General features: G+C 50.4%; 1 protein-coding gene across 3 annotated transcripts in view; it reads right to left on the reverse strand.

The window, feature by feature from the left end:
* Dtx2 (deltex E3 ubiquitin ligase 2) overlaps window positions 1-17,720 on the reverse strand; it is a 34,457-nt gene extending 16,737 nt beyond the window's left edge. For 2 of the 3 annotated variants that reach the window (XM_052167982.1, XM_052167979.1), the window contains exons 1-4: window positions 17,567-17,720; window positions 16,072-16,234; window positions 4,564-4,906; window positions 2,493-3,129 (exon numbers count right to left, since the gene is read on the reverse strand). In XM_052167982.1, the coding sequence (XP_052023942.1) occupies window positions 2,493-3,129; window positions 4,564-4,831 (905 nt within the window). In that variant the 5' untranslated portion in view covers window positions 4,832-4,906; window positions 16,072-16,234; window positions 17,567-17,720. The remainder of the gene's footprint in view (window positions 1-2,492; window positions 3,130-4,563; window positions 4,907-16,071; window positions 16,235-17,566) is intronic. The other variant, XM_052167980.1, reaches the window with a different exon arrangement.
* Between the last annotated feature and the right edge of the window lie 376 nt (window positions 17,721-18,096).

Here is an 18,096-nt window from a genome sequence, read left to right on the forward strand (position 1 = left end):
TGACGCAATTCACCAAAGCTGAAACTCCGCTTCAGTGTCCTGGGCTGACCAGCATCGATTCCCTCAGGGACTGACCCACACACTAAGCCTAAGTAGCAAGAGAGAGGACATCCTAGGGATCCCGGCAGGCCGTGGCCATGTAAAGCCTGCGCAGGGCCTGTGATGCCTGTCTCAACTCCAACTCCCAGAGAGAGAGACCCACGCACTTCCTCTGGGGTGCGCAGGCCCCAACTCTGGAGGCAGAGATGCCTGAAGGATGGGGATCCAGGCCCTTGCCTCTCCCTGTCCCGCAGGCCCCTCCTCCCACTCTGCACACTCAAGCCAGCTCCAGTGCCTGCACGTCCCACACAACTAACTGCTTCTCTTTTTAGGGTGCTGGCAGGCACCTAAGCACAGGCTAGGCAGACTCCTGAGCCACACCCTAGACTCTCCCAGGAGGATTCTAGGCAAGTGTTCTACCACTGAGCCACGCCCCAAGCATGAAGATTGTAGATAAGTCCTTCTAGTGCTAAGCCAACATGCAGGTCCCCATCTGCAATCTCTAGGCAAACGTCTCTGATGTCCATCCCTGCCTATGTCACAAGCTTAAAGAATAAAGCTTGCCAAGGTATCAAAGCCCTGGGCAGCTCCCACTTCTTCAGGTGGGTTTTAGAAAATACCACTAGCTTTTCTAAGATGCCTGTGTGTACCAGGCACTTTTTTTCAGTGGTGGTGCTGAGGATGGTAGAGTGATAGCCTAGTGCTCTAAAGGAGGAGGAAAGGACGATGGAGAACTCCAGGCCAGCCTGAAATACAGAGACACTGTTTCTAAAATAAAACCAAATTTAAAAAACAAAACAAAATACCCTAAAACACCAATCAGAGCCGGCAAATCGTTCAGGGGATAAAGAAGACTGCTGTCAAACCTGATGGCCTGAGTTCAATCCCAGATCCAGGCATGCTAAGACAGCTAACTCACACCGTGCACTGTGGCACCTGGACTTGCCGGCCTGAGCTCACTCTGTCTCTGTCTGTCTCTGTCTCTCTGTCTCTCTGTCTCTCTCTCTCTCTCTCTCACACACACACACACACACACACACACACACACACACACGATAAAGTAATTTTTTAAAAATACCATCTAGAGCCGGGCAGTGGTGGCGCACACCTTTAATCCCAGCACTTGGGAGGCAGAGGCAGAAACAGAGGCAGAGGCAGGTGGATTTCTGAGTTCGAGGCCAGACTGGTCTACAGAGTGAGTTCCAGGACAGCCAGGGCTACACAGAGAAACCCTATCTCAAGAAAAAAAAAGAAACAAAAAACAAAAAAACCAATCTGACTTGGGGTTGGAAAGATGGCTCCACACTTAAAAGCACTGGCTGCTCGTCCAGAGGATCCAGGTTCAATTCTCAGCCCCACATGGTGACTCACAACCATCTGTAATTCCATTTCTAGGGAATGTGACATCCTCTCCTGGCACCAGGCATGCATGTGCACAGACACAGTACAGGCAAACCACCACACACTTAAAACAAAAAGCCATCAAACCAAACGGCAACAGCAGAATTCCACCTGGCTCTGCATGAGGGCAGGGCCTACAACCCCAACACCTGGAGACTGGAGTCCAGGCCAGCCTCGGCTACTCAGCAGCAACCTGGGGCCCAGTGCCATGCAGCCCCAGGGAGCAAGCGCAGAGCCCACAGACAGACAGAACTACAAGCAGACTGCCTAGTTTGGATGGGCCTCAGACATCGTCACCAGTGCTTTCTTGGCGCTATATCCCATGCCCTCCATCTTTCCCACTCACCCCGAGCTCCTCAGAACTAAACTGTGGGCCCAGGGTCGGAGCTGCTGTTTCCATACCTGCACTGCCAGGCACAAGGCAGAAGTCAGAGTTATTCAAAGCATCCTCGGCATGCAGAGCCTCTCAGACAGAAGTAAGCCCTGGCACAGGTCAGCTGCATGCTAGGACCCTGAGAAAGGACTGCGGAGTCGTGGGTAATGGCCTATAACCCCAACACTGAGCCTGAGGCAGGAAGCTTGTTGAGGGTTCAAGGTGACATACTGAGTTCTGGGTCAGCCTGAGCTACAGAATGTCTGTTTTAAGAAAACAGAGTCCAGGCTGTGCTTAGCTGGTAAAGCGCTTGCCTGGCATGCCCAGAGCCTGGCTTTAGATCCTCTAGCACTTGAGAAGTAGAGACATGAGGCTCAGAGAAGTCCAAGATCGGCCTCAGCTCTACAGGGAATCTTGAGGCCACTTTGAGATACATGAGATCCGAGCATCAAAAATATCTAAAAGCTAGAAAAATCTTAAAAGACCGCTGGTCCCGGGACCCTGCTGTCAGAGTGCCATGGCGGGGTAGTTCCACGGACGTCCAAGTGGCCAGCCAAGGAGGCCCAGCACACATGTGGCCCTTACAAAAGACAACACACAGGGGCAAGCAGGCACGGAGGTGCAAGGCTGAGGAAGAGGGTTTCCACACAGGTAAAACAAAGCTCCCACTGGGAAGTACCTGGCTCCACTGGAGGTGGATGGTCCTGAGGGCTGGAGCTGTGGCCCCAGGTGGGAGAGGCTGGAGTGGAGCAGGGACTGGTTGCCTGGAGCAGGGGGTGTTGCACCCCAGGGGTTGGTGGTGTTCAACCTTGGCGCAGATCTAGCCCCGGACAGTGAAGGTTTATTGTATGGGGCAAAGGCCTGGTGTGTCCCAGAGACAGTGGTGGTCCGGTGGGGCGCTTGAGGGGCAGGATATGCAGGCAGGTTGGTCATGGAGTGGCGGTGGCGACCTGACACAGGGCCAGTTCCGCTACCATGGAGGCACTGTTGGCAAAAGCAGATGAGTCCCGTTTGGCGTGGGAGAGAGATGTCTGAAGTCACCGGGTAAACTGGCCCCACTTGGCGTCGCACACTCCGGCAGAAGCTGGAAGTCTTGTTGGTTTGGGTTAGGGTGGTATAGTTGACAGTGTAGTTATACCCCAGCGGGGCCAAGTCCACAACCTGGATGCCCCGGGCCACCTGCTGCTCCAGATAGTCACAGATTCTAGCTTCATAGGCTATCCAGGATCCGTCATCGCCCAGCCACTCCCAGACGATGCCCTGGCCTGGGGCAGAATTCTGTGAGAACAGGTGTCTGCGCACAGACCTCATGGTGCCTGGAGGAAGGATCAGAACCCGTGAATGAGAACCCTCCTGCTGCTCCACACTGCAAGTGTACACTGCCACACCCATTTTTCTGGTGGGGGGGGCATGTGACACCATGGCAGGCCCATGGTGTCAATATGTCTGTGTGCTTCTGTGTTCTGTATGCAAGACTGTATTTGTATGTGTTTGTCTGTTTATGTTTAAGTATCTATGTCTACTCATGTCTGCCCATGCCATGTCTGTGCACCTGTGTTCCTGTATACACATCTGCGTGTGTCTATCTCTGTGTGTGTGTGTGTGTGTGTGTGTGTGTGTGTGTGCATGTGTCTATGTTGTGTGTATCCATCTGTGGTATGTGTTTATGTGTATATGCCATGTTTGAGTACGTGTATTTGTGACTGTGTATATATCTGTACATGCCTGTATTTGTACCTATGTGTATGCATGTGTGGTATGGCATGTCTGGGGAGTGTGAGTGTATGTGTCTATGTGTGCATATGTGTCTGTGTCTGTACCTGTTTGTGTTTCTGAGGATGGTCCCTAGGGACCTCACATATTCTAGGAATGGGTTCTACCACTGAGCTACATCCCCAGCCTCAGTTCTTTAACCCCACTAACTCAGCATCATCACTGTCGGTAGACGGTCAAATGGCTATTTGACTCAGGACTAGCATGATTTCACTGTAGGGTACAGAGGCTCACGAGGAAAAGGGCATCAGAGGTGTAAGTCGCAAATCAAGGCCACTTCTATGGCAAAAGAGGTTAGCAGCTTTCTTGTCAAACATAGCTCTTACGTGATAAGGCTTTCTTTTTCCCTGCGTTTGAGACAATTTAGTCTCAAAGTTTTATAAATATTCCATCCTCGATTTCCCAAGTACTGGAATTACAGGCAAGCAGAAGATTCTCAAACGTACTAATGCATGCCAGCGGTCTGCTGAAGGGGGGTGAGGCCAAGAGAGCCTCCATGTGTACGCCCAACACATCTGTCACTACTACACGGTCCATTCCTCCAGGTTGCAGCTGGTTCTTTTAAGATGAGATTTTGTGCATCCCAGCCTTACCTAAAACTCACTATGCAACCGTCAAGGATAGCCTTGAACTCCTGACCCTTCAGCCCCCACCTCCAGAATGCTACAATCTCAGGTACATGCTGAAAGAGGGTTTTATGCGGTGCTGGGGTTAGAACCCAGGGCTTCCTACATGAGAGAGAGGTAAGCACCCTGCCAACTAAGCCATAGCCCAGCCTTGGGTGCTATTATTGATTAAAGCACGCTCCAATCAGATGTGCTCAGGTAAAGAAGGGATGAAAGGCGGGACAGTCACAACCATAACCTAAAGCCTAGCCTGACACCCAGCCCAACGCCAGGCACTGAAGGGTACAGAGCACAGAAGGACCAAGTCACATAGCAAGGGCTCACCCCCATTTTGAGGTAGAAGGGTCTTACCTGTGTCCTGGCGAAACTGAGTCCAGCTGGGGACGTCGATGATGTAAGGGGCCAGCGAGGGGTCAGCCTGGCCTAAGGGGATGCTGTGGGCCAGGCTCCCCAGTCCGAAATGCTGGCCCCTCTGCCGGACAAACTGCTGCTCAATGAAGGAGCAGACGGTGGCACTGTAGGGGTGCCAAATGCCAAGGCCGTCCTGCCATTCCCACACAGCCACCACCACATGGCTGGAGTAGACCTGCGGCAGAGACGAGCTTGGGGCCATGGCCATCTTCTGCTTTCTCGGAAGACTTCACACCACTCTGCGTTGCGGGTTCAGGTTCATTGCCCAGCACCACTGGGGGACCTACAAAAAGACACAGCATTGACTCACAGGCATCAGGACCCTGCTAGGCAGCTAAGGAAAACCAACTTTTCTTTCTTTTTCCTTTCGAGACAGGGTTTCTCTATGTATCTCTGGCCGTCCTGGAACTCACTCCGTAGACCAGGCTGTTTTCCAACTCAGAAATCCACCTGCCTCTGCCTCCCAAGTGCTGAGATTAAAGGGGTGTGCCACCATTACCTGGCTGCCTAAAAACCAGCTTTTCTCTACCATCTTCAAGGTACCTTGGATCAACTCTAAATCCCCATCTCTTGCTCTAGCAGAGAGGATAATTAAAAATAATTCTTGGAGAGGGTGAGCCAGCCCCGAGGGCGTGAGAGCTGGCCGAGAGCAGCCCCGCACCTCACCTGGGCCCTGGGCAGCACAGTACAGCCGGCCCTGATGACATGGATGAGTGAGAGCTGGCCCTGCCCCTTGCTGGCTTCGCCACTGGGTGATCTAGCCAGGGCAGTTCTGGAGAGTTCATCCTGGTGGTGTGGGTGTGGAAGAGCTAGCAGGCTGACCCACTCCAATACCACCCAGGCCCAGATCCAGGGCTTTGAGCTGGCCCATCCCAACATCTACCCCATCTATGAACTGCTGGAGCATGTGAAGGTGCCGGTCCTGCAGATCCAATGCTACAGGATCTCTGTGAGGAGTCCCGGTGAAGATCCAGTATGTACTAGAAGCCAGAAAACTTGAACCAAACCAAGGACTCACAGCAATGAACGCAAGTAAAGATATGTGGACAAAAGGGTACACTGCGGGACACACTGTGACATACTACAGCTTCCATGATGAGATAATTTTTATTTTTATTTTTTATTTTATGTTGGTGGGGGAGGCTGCAAGGGCAGAGGGTCGGATACGAAAAAACAGGGAGATGAATGGGATTTGGATGCATAATGTGAAATTTACGAAGAATCAATGAAAAAATTTTAAGTCATTCCTGTTCCTTACCCCCGCTTCAGCAAACGTTCCAGATGGACACAGTGAAAGTGGGGTGCTGATCTGCCCAGTCACCTCCTTCTGAATCTACTACTTTCTGCTTGTTTTTTCTGTCCTTCCTTCGCACGTGGGGATGCACGCACAGAAGACTTACACATGCCACACATCCCAGCTCCCTCTGCTGAGCCACGCCCCAGCACTCAGTGTATTTTTAAGTCACCCCAAATCTTTGTAGACAAGGCCACAATGATCCTGTACATTTGTGTGAGAGCCCTACAATTCCCAATTCAGGCCTTAATTGTCAGACAGAGTAACCCCTGCTACAGAATCCTCACAGACGTTCTGTAGCTCAGAGCAAGGGCTCCAGGACACCTGGAGGCAGCAGCTCAGGCAAGACTTACACGCAGGTTCCAGGCTGGGGCTGAGAAGATGGATGGTTTGTCTAGGAACTAAAGATCCAAGTTTAGACCCACAGAACCCACAGAAGAGCTGGGCACGCTTACGACCTGTATGTATAATCCCAGCGCTGAAAACAAACAGGTGAATCTCGAAAGCTTGCTGGCCACCCTGCCTAGCCAAAACGGCAAGCTTCAGGTTCGGTAAGAGTCCCTGCCAGAGCAGTAAGGTAGACAGTGCTAAAAGACATCCAGTCCTCCTCTGACCTCTGCATGCACAAACAGGCACACACACATGCACATACCTGTGCACGCACATACCACACAAAAACAAGAACAGCTAAGGGACTATCACTGACCACAAGAAATCCTAGATAAATAACTAAAGTGCTGCTAGGTGGTGGTGACTCACACCTTTAATCCAGTGCTTGGGATGCAGACATAGGCATATGTCTGTAAGTTCAAGGCCAGTCTGGTTACACCGAGAAACGCTGTCTTGAAAAATGAAAAAACAACAAATAAACAAAACCCTAAAATGTCCCTTGGCTGTCTCCACAGCTCTCTCTGAGCCTTGACCTGCGGCTGTCTCCCTCTCCACTCCATCTTCTGAGAACTTACATCCTTCTTGCTCAACTTGTGTGACTCAGGGGGGCGTGGCTGAGTGGTACACCGCCTACCTAGGATCCCCCAGTGTCACATGAGCTCATGGCCCTGCACACCCTCCCTATGCCAAGCAGAACTGTCCTGAGCAAAAACACACAGTCACAATCCTGTCCCAAGTCTTCCTACCTCACCACGAGACAACAGCCTGTTCACACCCCTATTCACAGCTGTAGGCCAAGCACCCACCCAGTGAGCATTCCAAAAGTTAGCCTAGAACACAGTGGAGACAATGACATCATAACGTGCCCACAGCTGTCCCACGAGAGATCTGCCAGGGCACAGCCCTGTGCCAGCTCTTGGACCCTGAGCTGACAAGTGCCCACTTCAGGCTCCTGATTCCTACAACCAGCTCCCAAAGCTCCCACCAATCCCTTGTTTCCAAATCACATGGCGGCACACTCTGGAGCCTCCTAGACTCCGCTATCCTTCAAAGCCGAGAGCGGGCCAAGGCCATGGTCCGAGAAGGCACAAAACCAAGAAGCCCTCGCTCTCTCAGCTTGCCTGGTTTCATTGAGAAAAGAGATGTTGGCAGTAATGGGAAGTTATCATGAGAACTAAGCCAGACAGTATAGAGCACCCACCCAGCACTACAGAGATGGAGGCACAAAGAGTTCGAGTCTGAGGCTGGTCTGGATCACACAGGGACCTTCTCCGAAAAGCAAACAAACAAAATGGTTAAGGGTTGTTGAGCTGGCTCAGTGGGGGAAGTGTTTGCAATGCAAGCAGGAGGACCTGAGTTCAGACTTCCAGAGCCTATGCAAAAAAGTACTGTCTGTAACCCCAGACCTGGAGCGTGCACACAGGCAGATTCTGCTCTGCTAGCCAGCTAGCCCGGCTGAAATGAAATAGAGGTAACCTCTACGCTCAGCGAGAGACACTGTCTCAAAAAATAAGCTGGGGAAAAGGACTGAGGAAGACATATTGATTGACATCAAGTTCTGGTACCAAGAGAAGAGTAAAACACACACACACACACACACAAATTTAAAGCTGGGTATAGTGGAACACACCTGTACTCCCAGGACCTGAAAGGTAGAGATAGAAGGATCAAAAGTTCAAAACCAGCCTGAGTTACATGAGAGGATGCCAAATAACAATCTAGCCTACAGAGTATCCTGCCTACTCACCAACACCCCTCAGGTACAGAGGGAAGGGGGGCCACAGTATGCAAACACAGGCAGTGAATCTTGCCTATGGGGACACTGGGCAATTCTGGGTGCCAGGCTGGCCACCAAGCCCTCAAGGCCTCCAACAAAGGCCCAGACACTGCCTGAGGATGAGACCTGGGGTGCCCTGGGCAAAGCTGGTTCACCTCAGAATCTACACTTTAAAATGTCTACATCCTAGGCATAACCCAGAGGTTATCATCAGAGCCTGTGACTCCCAAGATGTCACTCATGGCTTAGGCAGCCACGGCCTGCAGCTTATAGGTATGTTCCAACATGTCTGCCCATCCTCAGATAAACCAACTTCCAGAGCTCTGCACGACAGCCGGGTGTACAGTCAGAGGTGCTGCTTCTGGCCTTCAGTGAAGGTGTGACCCCAGCAGATCTGGGTTCATCACCACCCTCTAGAGTCGGCCAGTGTCCTCTCATAACAATCTCTCCATCTCTGGGACCTCATGTCCAGCCACAGCTGACTCTAGCAAGTTCCAGAACATTCTAAGTCTTCCCCAGCCATTAGCCATGGACTCTTTTGGTGCCTCAATAAGCAAGCACGCCCTTCTAGATGCCACTGTCTTCCTCCTGAGCCTTCTGTCCCACATCATCAGAAGGGAGGTGACTGCACTCCCGTCCCCTTTAGCACAGAGGCCACAATCATCCCAGCCAGCCCGCACGTCAGTCTCCTTGAGGGGACAGCTGCTACTGACTCCCATATGGAGCCACAGAACTTCAAATGTCCCTCAATGGAGGGCATGAGACCCCATGACAAATGAGGGGAGGCAGGGGTGGTCAGATGGCTGAACAGGAAGAGAGCTGCCACTCAGCCTGGCTACCATACAACAGAAAAGAACTGACTCCTGTAAGTTGTCCCGACCTCCACCCACAAGCTGTAACACACGCGCGCACACGCACACACACACACAAAGAATATAATATAGGCGAAAAGTCACATATGCGAGGGGCCTGGCCTTGAGTTGGTGCCTAGACTGGCCCACCGGCTTGCCACTGGAACCCTACAGTCACGCGTGTAGCACCGTGTCCGTGCCCATTCTCTTACTACAGCCCCAGCCAGCCAGCACCAAGCCACACTTCAAAAACCTAATTTGTTTCAGCACCTAATGGTGGGGTTATTTAGGGTATTCTTAATTATGGAAATTATACTAATTGGATGTGGGGAAAAGCCTCAATCTGGAGGCAATATACGCATACTGTACATAGGAAGTTGTTTTAACACTGGGGATGGCACCCAAGGCTGCCACTGAACCGTACACCACCAGTCCTAACAGTGGAGTTTTTATGAGACAGGGTCTGGCTCCAAACTGACCTTGCTTCAGCCTCTAAGTGCTCAGTTATGGGCATGAGCACTACACCAAGCTCTTTTAAATTTTTTATTATTTATGCTTTTAATTATGTGCATTGGTCATTCCAGGTTCCTGCAGAGCCTTCAGATGCCTGTGGAGCTGGAATTATAGGCAACTGTGGGCTGGGCTAGGAACCGGATACTCTGGAAAAGCAGCAGCAGCCCCTAATTGGACTTGTAGTCCAGGTTGGCCTGGAACTCTAGAAAATCCTCCTGCTTCAGAAGAAAATGCCACAGAGCTGGGACTACAGGCTGGCTACCACATGCAGCCAGCCCTACACACTTTACTCTTTGAGCCACATTCTAAGTCATCTGAGTTAGGTGCTTTCCAAGGAACACAGGTCTGAAACACCATACCCATGCGGCTGACAGTTAACAGACCAGTAAGCAGAGACACAAAGAGACTTTTCAGAGGCTGAGAAAGAAAGCCTCTCCAAAGACCAGGACAGTTAGATCCCAAGTACAAATCTAAGAAATTGGTTTACTTTATTAGAAAATCCAATGTAAAACAAACAAAACCATAGGGGCTGTGGGGTGACCTGAGCCCGATCCCTGGGACCCACATGGTGGAAGAAAGAACAAACTGCTGCTAGTGAGTGTCCTCTGACCCCCCATCTGTACACGCCACACCACGAGCACATGGAGAGTATAAGATGGTAAGTAAGAATGGAATTCTTTTTAAGTTAGAGGATGTGAGATTACAGTGGTACCGCACCTGCCTCTCACAACACCGCCCTGGTATTCGACCTCAGCACCAGACCAAACAAAGCCACAAAATTAAAAATTGGTGCTGAGGGGGCTGGAGAGAGGTTGAGGGCACTGGCTGCTATCTCAGAGGACCCAGATTCACTCCCTAGCACCTACATGCCAGTTCCAGAAGACCCGATGCCCTTTGCTGGCCTTCAGGGGCGGGCACTGGGCATGCACTGGCGCACACCATTACTCCCAGGGCTCGGGATCCAGACAGGGGCAGGTGGATCTATGAATTCCAGGCCATTCTAGTCTAGAAAGAGTTCCAGGACAGCTGGGCTACACAGAAAAATCCTGTCTTAGAAAACAAAAACAAAAACCTTAAATCTCTTTAACATGCAAAACACTGCTAGAGGTACAGCGTAGTGACAGCACTTATCTAAAATGTCAAACTCAAAGGTCAAACTCACCACCAAACCAAGCCAGTGCCACCGCTGCTGCTCAAAAGCATTGCTGTGCACAGCTGCTCCTATCCCTGTGGGGTTTCACTAAGGGGTGGGGTGGGTGGATGAGTTGATCAAACTCCATGTCAACAACCCCTTCCCATCCCTGAACTCCAAGAAAAACAAACCACCCAGGTGCCGCCTGCGGATTACAACAGTCCTGTGACTGCAGACATGTAATCTTCCTTCTGTTTTACTGTTCTGCAGTGAGGGGGGTCAGGCCTGGTGACCTGTGTATACAACTTACTGTGACTTTGAAGTCCTAATCTTCCTGCCTCTGCCCCAAGGGACTGGGATGCCAGACATGCTCAAGAGCTGAACGTGCACCTCAGTGGCAGAGCATTTGCCTACCATGCATATACACAAGGCCCTGGGCTCTATCTATAATTAGCACAGAACAAAGGAGAGCGAGGAGAAGAAAAAACTAGCAGCAAGCTGCTCAAAAACCACATGGGCCCAACTAAGCAAGCAGGGTCTGCGAGTTAGAGGCCAGCCTGAGATACTAAGGCCCCGTAAGTGCCCTAAGGTACCATGACTCCCACAACTGTTCAGGATAAGGAGGAGAAACAGCAAACCTCCTGCCAACACCAAAAGCAAATATTTTAGAGTGTTCTAGTTACAAATCTGCTACTGTGAGGTAAAAACAATATGTAAACTAACAGGAGGGACTGCATTCCAGTCAGATCTTAAGAACAACTGAAGCGGCTCATGGCTAATAGAGCCCCTGACTAGAATCCCCCAGGGAGGGGCTGGGGGCGTGGCTCTGTGGTAGAGCCCCTGCCTAGAATCCCCCAATGAGGGACTGGGGGCGTGGCTCAGTGGTAGAGCCCCTGCCTAGAATCCCCCAATGAGGGGCTGGGGCGTGGCTCAGTTGTAGAACCCCTACCTAGAATCCCCCAGGGAGGGGCTGGGGGCGTGGCTCAGTGGTAGAGCCCCTGCCTAGAATCCCCCAGAGAGGGGCTAGGGGTGTGGCTCAGTGGTAGAGCCCCTGCCTAGAATCCCCCAGGGAGGGGCTGGGGGCGTGGCTCAGTGGTAGAGCTCCTGCCGGGAAACATACAATGAGGGGCTGGGAACTTAGCTCAGCTGTAAGCAATTGCCTACAATTCCTTAGGAAGGGGCTGGGAAATTGATTTGGTGGTAGAGCATTTTATTTGCCTAAGATCATCCAATTAGAAGTTGAGGGTATGCCTCAATACTGCCCTCGCCTAGAATCACCCTGCAAGGGGCTAGGGATGTGGTAGAATGCTGACTGAGAATCCTCTAATAAAGAGGCTGTGGGCCTGGCACAGTAGTAGAGAACTTGCCTAGCACATACAAGGTGCTGGGTTCAATCCCCAATGCCTATATAAACAAACTTTTTTATGGGAGAAAAAAAAATCTCTAGGTATGGAACTCGGCATTGGCGGTGCAAGGCTGTAAGTTATTCCAGCCCCTGGGAGGCGGAGGGAGGATAAGCGAAAGGGTAACCTGGGCTACAGAGAAAGACTGCCTTAAATGCCCCTCAAAAATGTAGAAAGATAAATTACGAACTTGGAAAAACACTAAACTCAACAATGCATGCCAGTTTTTCCAGCACTTGGAGGTAGGGACATGAGGATCAAGTGACCAAGACTGGAGACTGGAGAGATGGCTCAGCGGTTAAGAGCACTCACTGACTGACTGCTCTTCCAGAGGTCCTGAGTTCAATTCCCAGCAACCACATGGTGGCTCCCAACCATCTGTAAGGATGCTCACTTCTGGTGTGTCTGAAGACAGCTACTATATACTAGTATAAATAATAATAAATAAATCATATCAAAAAAAGAGAGAAAGACCAAAACTGGGCAGGGCACAATTGGAGACAGAGACAGATCAATCGCTTTCCTGTTTGTTTTCTTCTGATGGGGTTTCTCTGTGTAGCCCTGGCTGTCCTGGAACTCACTCCGTAGACCAGACTGGCCTCTTATAGAGATCCACCTGCCTCTGCCTCCTGAGTGCTGGGATTAACGGGATGTGCCACTAAGGTTGGGACACCAAGATGACTCAGTGACAGAGGTGCCTTCATGAGATTCTAGCAGCCCGAATTCTAGCCTCAGAAGCCACGTGAGAGTGAGTAGAGAACCGGTTCCATCAAGTCCTTTGGCCTCTGACTGCAGCCCCGACTGCAGCCCACACACAGACCAAATACAAAGGAACCAAGGTCATCATCAAATGTACACAGGAGGTTGGAAGACAAAAAATACAAAAACCAAAACCAGAGGGTGAAGAGATGACTCAGCAGATAAGGGTGCCTATCACCAAGCTTGAGTTCAGTCTCTAGGATCCACTACACACACACACACACACACACACACACACACACACAAATAAATAAATAAAATATAATTTAAAAGTTTTAACTAAATAAATAAGTATATTACAACACACACATACAAGGCAGATATGGGGATATAGCATACTGACAGGATGCTTGATTAGTGATGTGCGAAGCCTCGGCACAAGAAAAAAAATTAACAATTTGTTTATTCATTTTATGTATTTGAGTACTGTTGGGCCTTTTTATGCCCCGAGTAGGGGCCTTAGGAAAGACTCGAGCAAACAGACTATGCCGGCACTGTCTTCACACACACCAGAAGAGGGCATCGGATCCCATTACAGATGGTTGTGAACCACCATGTGGTTACTGAGATTTGAACTCAGGACTTCTGGAAGAGCAGTCTCTTAGCCACTGAGCCATCTCTCCAGCACAAGAAAAGAAAAAAAAAAAAGCAGAACTCTAGTCAGGAACAGTACCACATACATATAATCTCCGCACTTGGGAGGCAGAGGCAGGAGCACTAGGGCTTCAACATCAATCATCCTTGACTACACAGTGAACTGGAGGCCAGCCTGGGCTATAGGAGTACATGAAACCCATCTCAAAAACTCAAAAAACTAGAAAAAATAAAACACTTGAAAAGCAGGCCCTGCATGAAGAACAATGTGTGTGCATTAAGCCGGCTCTGATTTCACCTGATCAACAATTACCTAAGAGACTGCTCGATCACCTCTGAACTCCAAGTTCACACAGCTCCATCTGTGACTGAGGGACTTTTCTCTATAGCCCAAGGCGTCATTCCTTGCTGGCCTTGTAATTTTCAAAATGTCTAAAGCTTAGCTGGTAAATCCTTGCTATACAAGCATTAGGACCTGAGCTCAATTCCTCATAATCCAAGTGTTAAACACACACACACACACACACACACAGGAAAAGGCAAAAACAGGAGGATCCCTGGCGCTCACTGGCCAGGGTCAAAAACATAAGGTTGTGAGAGTTGTTAAGGAAGACATTAGCAACCTCTGGCTTCTACACAAGCAAATGCACAGCATTCATCTGCTCATGAGTGAAGCCCCCAAAGCTAATAAAACCTCTTTAAACACATGCATGCACACATACAAATATACATGTATAAATAGATGCACATATATATTTGCTATGGTATGTTTATGTGCCATATTCAGAAGGGTGACAAGGGAGACTAGCAGACTGGAGCCGGAGTTACAGATGGCTGTGAGCTGCCCAACATGGGTCTTCTGCAAGACCAGGAAGTGTTCCTAACCACTGAACCATCTCTTTACCCCTAGAGACTACCCTTAAAGGCTGCACACAGCCACGAGCACACTGGGGACCAGGTTCCCATGTATGCACATCTGTGGGTGACAATGCGAGGCCCTCAGAAGGGCTCTATCTGCCTTGTGCCCATATTCCCGGCCTCTGCACTCCACAGTCACTCAGTTGTTCGAGCCAGTACAGCTATGTTTACAGCAGCCTGGCCCAGCCCTCCCCAAGCAGCTTCCTGACTATGCAAATGCCCACACTCCTTCCCTCCTTCTCTGACTTTACAGTTCCACAGTCTTACTTTCCAGCTGGCCTTGGCCATCATGTCCAGAAGCCCTCCTGACCCTGCCTGCCTACCTCCTCCTGGAAGAGAGGGGTTCACCTCATCATTCCCCTCAGCTCTCTCTACACAGATCGCAACAACACCACGTCACTAAGTGGTGCATCTGTCTTTCTACCCAAGGAGTTGCCAGAAAGACAGAGATCTCGTCTGGCACCCAGCAGAGGTTTGTGCAAACAAAGAAATGAACACTTCTGGTTCAAATGCAGTAACAGTGACCTGTTTCTCTAGCCTATAAAGCATGGGTTTGTTGGTTGTTTTTTTGTTTTTTGTTTTTGTTAGTTTTGATATAATATCTCCCTGACTAGCTCATGCTGGGTTAGAATATATATCCCAGGATGGCCTCAAACTAGTGATCCTCTTGCCTCAGTTTATTGAATGCTGGGATTATAACTTGTAACACCATGCAAGGGTGAACTGGCTACACAACCCAGGCTATGGCTGGGAGATGGCTCAGTCCATACTGCCATCAAAGCCGCAGCTCTGCCTAAGGCTCTCAAGTGTGGGATGGCATCCATCACCTTGCTAGGCATATTTTCTTTTAATTTATTATTATTTCGTGAGTATGGGCCTGTGTTTGAGATGGAGGGGTGTAGAAGTTGGGAGGAAGGCTTTCAGGAATCCAGTCTCTCCTTCCACCCTGGGATCCAGGGATAGAACTCAGGTAGTCAGGTTTGTGCAGCAGGGGAATACAGTGTTATTTCTTGAATAAGATAAAATAAAATAAAATAAAACTGGGAGGGGCCAGTCAGGCGGCTTGGCAGGTAAAGGCATACTGCCAATCCTGATCACTTGACTTAGATCTCCAGAACTCACGTGGTGGAGAGAAGCGACTCCCGCAAAGTGCCCTGTTATCTCCACACATGCACAACAAATAAATGTTTTGTTTAAGTAATCATAAAAAATAATTGTTTTGAAGAACTGGGGCTTGAACCCAGGTCCTAGTATGCCAGCTAAGCACTTTGCCAAAGCTGCTTCCAGCCCATAAAGCATTTACTAAGGTAGGACGCATCCTCTGAGACTGGTTAGACAGAAGCAGCGCTGGCAAGGAGCCACATGAATTTATTTGCAGCAGCTGGCACTCAACGATCAGCTCCCAGGCCTCATTTCATTCCTGGAACCCCAGAACCCCACCGTCCATGCGGCCTGCTTCGTTAGTATGTGTCTGTGAAAAGCATGTGTGTGTGTCTATGTGCCCAGATGCATAGGTGCTCCTGGAGGCTAGGGGACGGCGTGAGGTCCAGTTACCATCAACCTTATTTGCTCACCAACTAGATGGCTGACTGGCAAAGCCCAGGGATTCACCTGTCTCCTCCCTAGCATTAAAACCCCAGGACCATTACCACCCTGCCAGGCTTTTTACCTCAGTTCTGGAGAGAAACTCGGGACCCTCCTGCTTGCCAGACAAGTACTGTAAGGACTGAGCCATCTCCCTTCAATGCCCACACCCACCTTCTCCTTTGAAAACCAGATTTCAAAAGCAGCAAGGTTAATCTCCCCGAGGCTCTCACCTCCTCGTCACTGAAGGGCTGGCACAAACTGTCCCTTTCTGGATGGAGGCGCCCGATCCTCAGAAGCAGTAACTTGTCTGAGCTCCCATCTTGATATGAATAGCAAACAAGAACCGGGCAAATCTGAGGGCTTGCTGACTCAGCCACACCGATTCCGAGGTACCTTTGCCAAAAAGATGATTAAGTCTTCAATGAAGAAACGGCAAGAGAAAATGAGTGGCACAGATGTCGGGTCCCGCGTGCTGTGGCTGGCGACTGGAAATTACCAGGCTCATTTTCCAACAGCCTGGGCAGCGAGCAGAAGGTAGGGACAGTCTTTCTCAGCCCACTCAACTAAACCCTTTCTCAGAAGCCAGTATGAGGACTTCCGAAACCAGTCCCACAGGACGGTCCATGAAGGAAATCAACACACCAGAGAGGATAGAGATTTGACCAAAGTCACACAGAAAATATGCAAGGAGACCAGATATACCTGAGCAGCTGAAGCCAACCCTGATTTTTTTTGGCTACTGAGAAATCTACACCACAGAACTGTTACTCTTTTGGTGGGGGCCGGGGAGCAGGGCCCACAGTATATAGCTTAGGGCTGGACTGGAACTCCTGGGTTTCAAGCTTCTGCCTCACATGTGCTGAAATTATAGGCATAAATCACCACACCTGGCTAACACCTTTGGGGGGGTGTGGGGGATTTAATATAGTATCTTGCTACGCAGCACAGGCAAGTTTTTACTACCCTCACGCCCAAGTCTCCCAAATGCTGAGATTATAAACGCTCAGCACAGCGCTGGGCTCTCTAGAATTTTAAAGGGGCAATGACGGCACGGAGAAATAAGAGTTCCTTAAAGGTCTTCTTGCCTGTGCGCACACACAAATTCGTATTTATGCCACTGTGGAGGCAAAGCTAACGCGGGCAACCCTGCAGCTGTCTGAGGGATAGGACGAAAAGCGAAGCTTCAAAACAGAAGACACCCCAAAGTGCCCCAGGGACCCAGTTTGACACAGACCGAGAATAGAAAGGCAAACGCCTCCAAAAGTCCAACTCTCAGACAGTGGTGGATCCCTATCGCCTGGATGTAGCTACACACACACACACACACACACACACACACAAACGCTCCAGGACTGAAACTGTCCCCTCAGGGAACCAGGGTAGCTAGCAATAGCCTCACTGCTTTTCCAGGTCCTGCAGGTCTCAAACTGCCAGGGATGCGACCCCCGTCTCTGCAAAAATTGGGCTCTTACCACACCCAGCCCTGTCCCCAACGCTCAGAGCGTCCCAACTGCGACTTCCCGCCTCCAGGACCCCGGTACCCAGGTGCCCAGGGCTCCCAACGCCCCCAGGACTCACCCATCCCGCCGGCACGGCCCTCCCTCCTCGCACGACCGCCCCCTTCCGGTCTCAGCTAGGCTCAATAGCCCCCCTCTCCTCAACCCACCCACCCACCTTCGGGACCCCAGCCTGGGCGCCAGCAGGTGGCTCGCCCGCCCTGCTCACCGAGTCTAAAGGAAGCAGAAGGAACAGGTTAAGAGGACCGCCGACCTACGGGCTCAGCTCCGGCTCGGCCTGGGAAGAACCCTCGAGTCTATCTCCGACTCCAAGCGGGAGACAACCGGAGTGAAACTCGGCGTCGCAGCCTCCAAGCGCCGCGCTGCGCATGTCCCCCTCACGCGGGGCCTTCTGGGAAATGTAGTTCTGGTGAAGCTGAGTGGGCTGAACCAAAACACACCAGCAGATGTAAACGTACCCAGCCTTCTCATTCTCCCGCTGATTTACTCCTTCATTAATTATTGATGCGTTTGGTTTTTAATAATTTTTATATTTCTTTTTATTATTATATGCATATATTCTGGAGGTAGTTGTACTTAATAGAGATTAAAGAACAATTAGGAGTCCATTCTCCGCATCCACCTTCACACGGGTTCCACAGATCGAACTCAAGGTGTCAGGCTTGTCAGCAAACGCCTTTACCTTCTGAGCCATATTGCCAACCCTGATTTTTCTTTTTGTGGTGTTGAGGATCAAAG

Source organism: Apodemus sylvaticus, chromosome 22 (genome assembly GCF_947179515.1).
Source record: "Apodemus sylvaticus chromosome 22, mApoSyl1.1, whole genome shotgun sequence".
Taxonomy (NCBI): Eukaryota; Metazoa; Chordata; class Mammalia; order Rodentia; family Muridae; genus Apodemus; species Apodemus sylvaticus.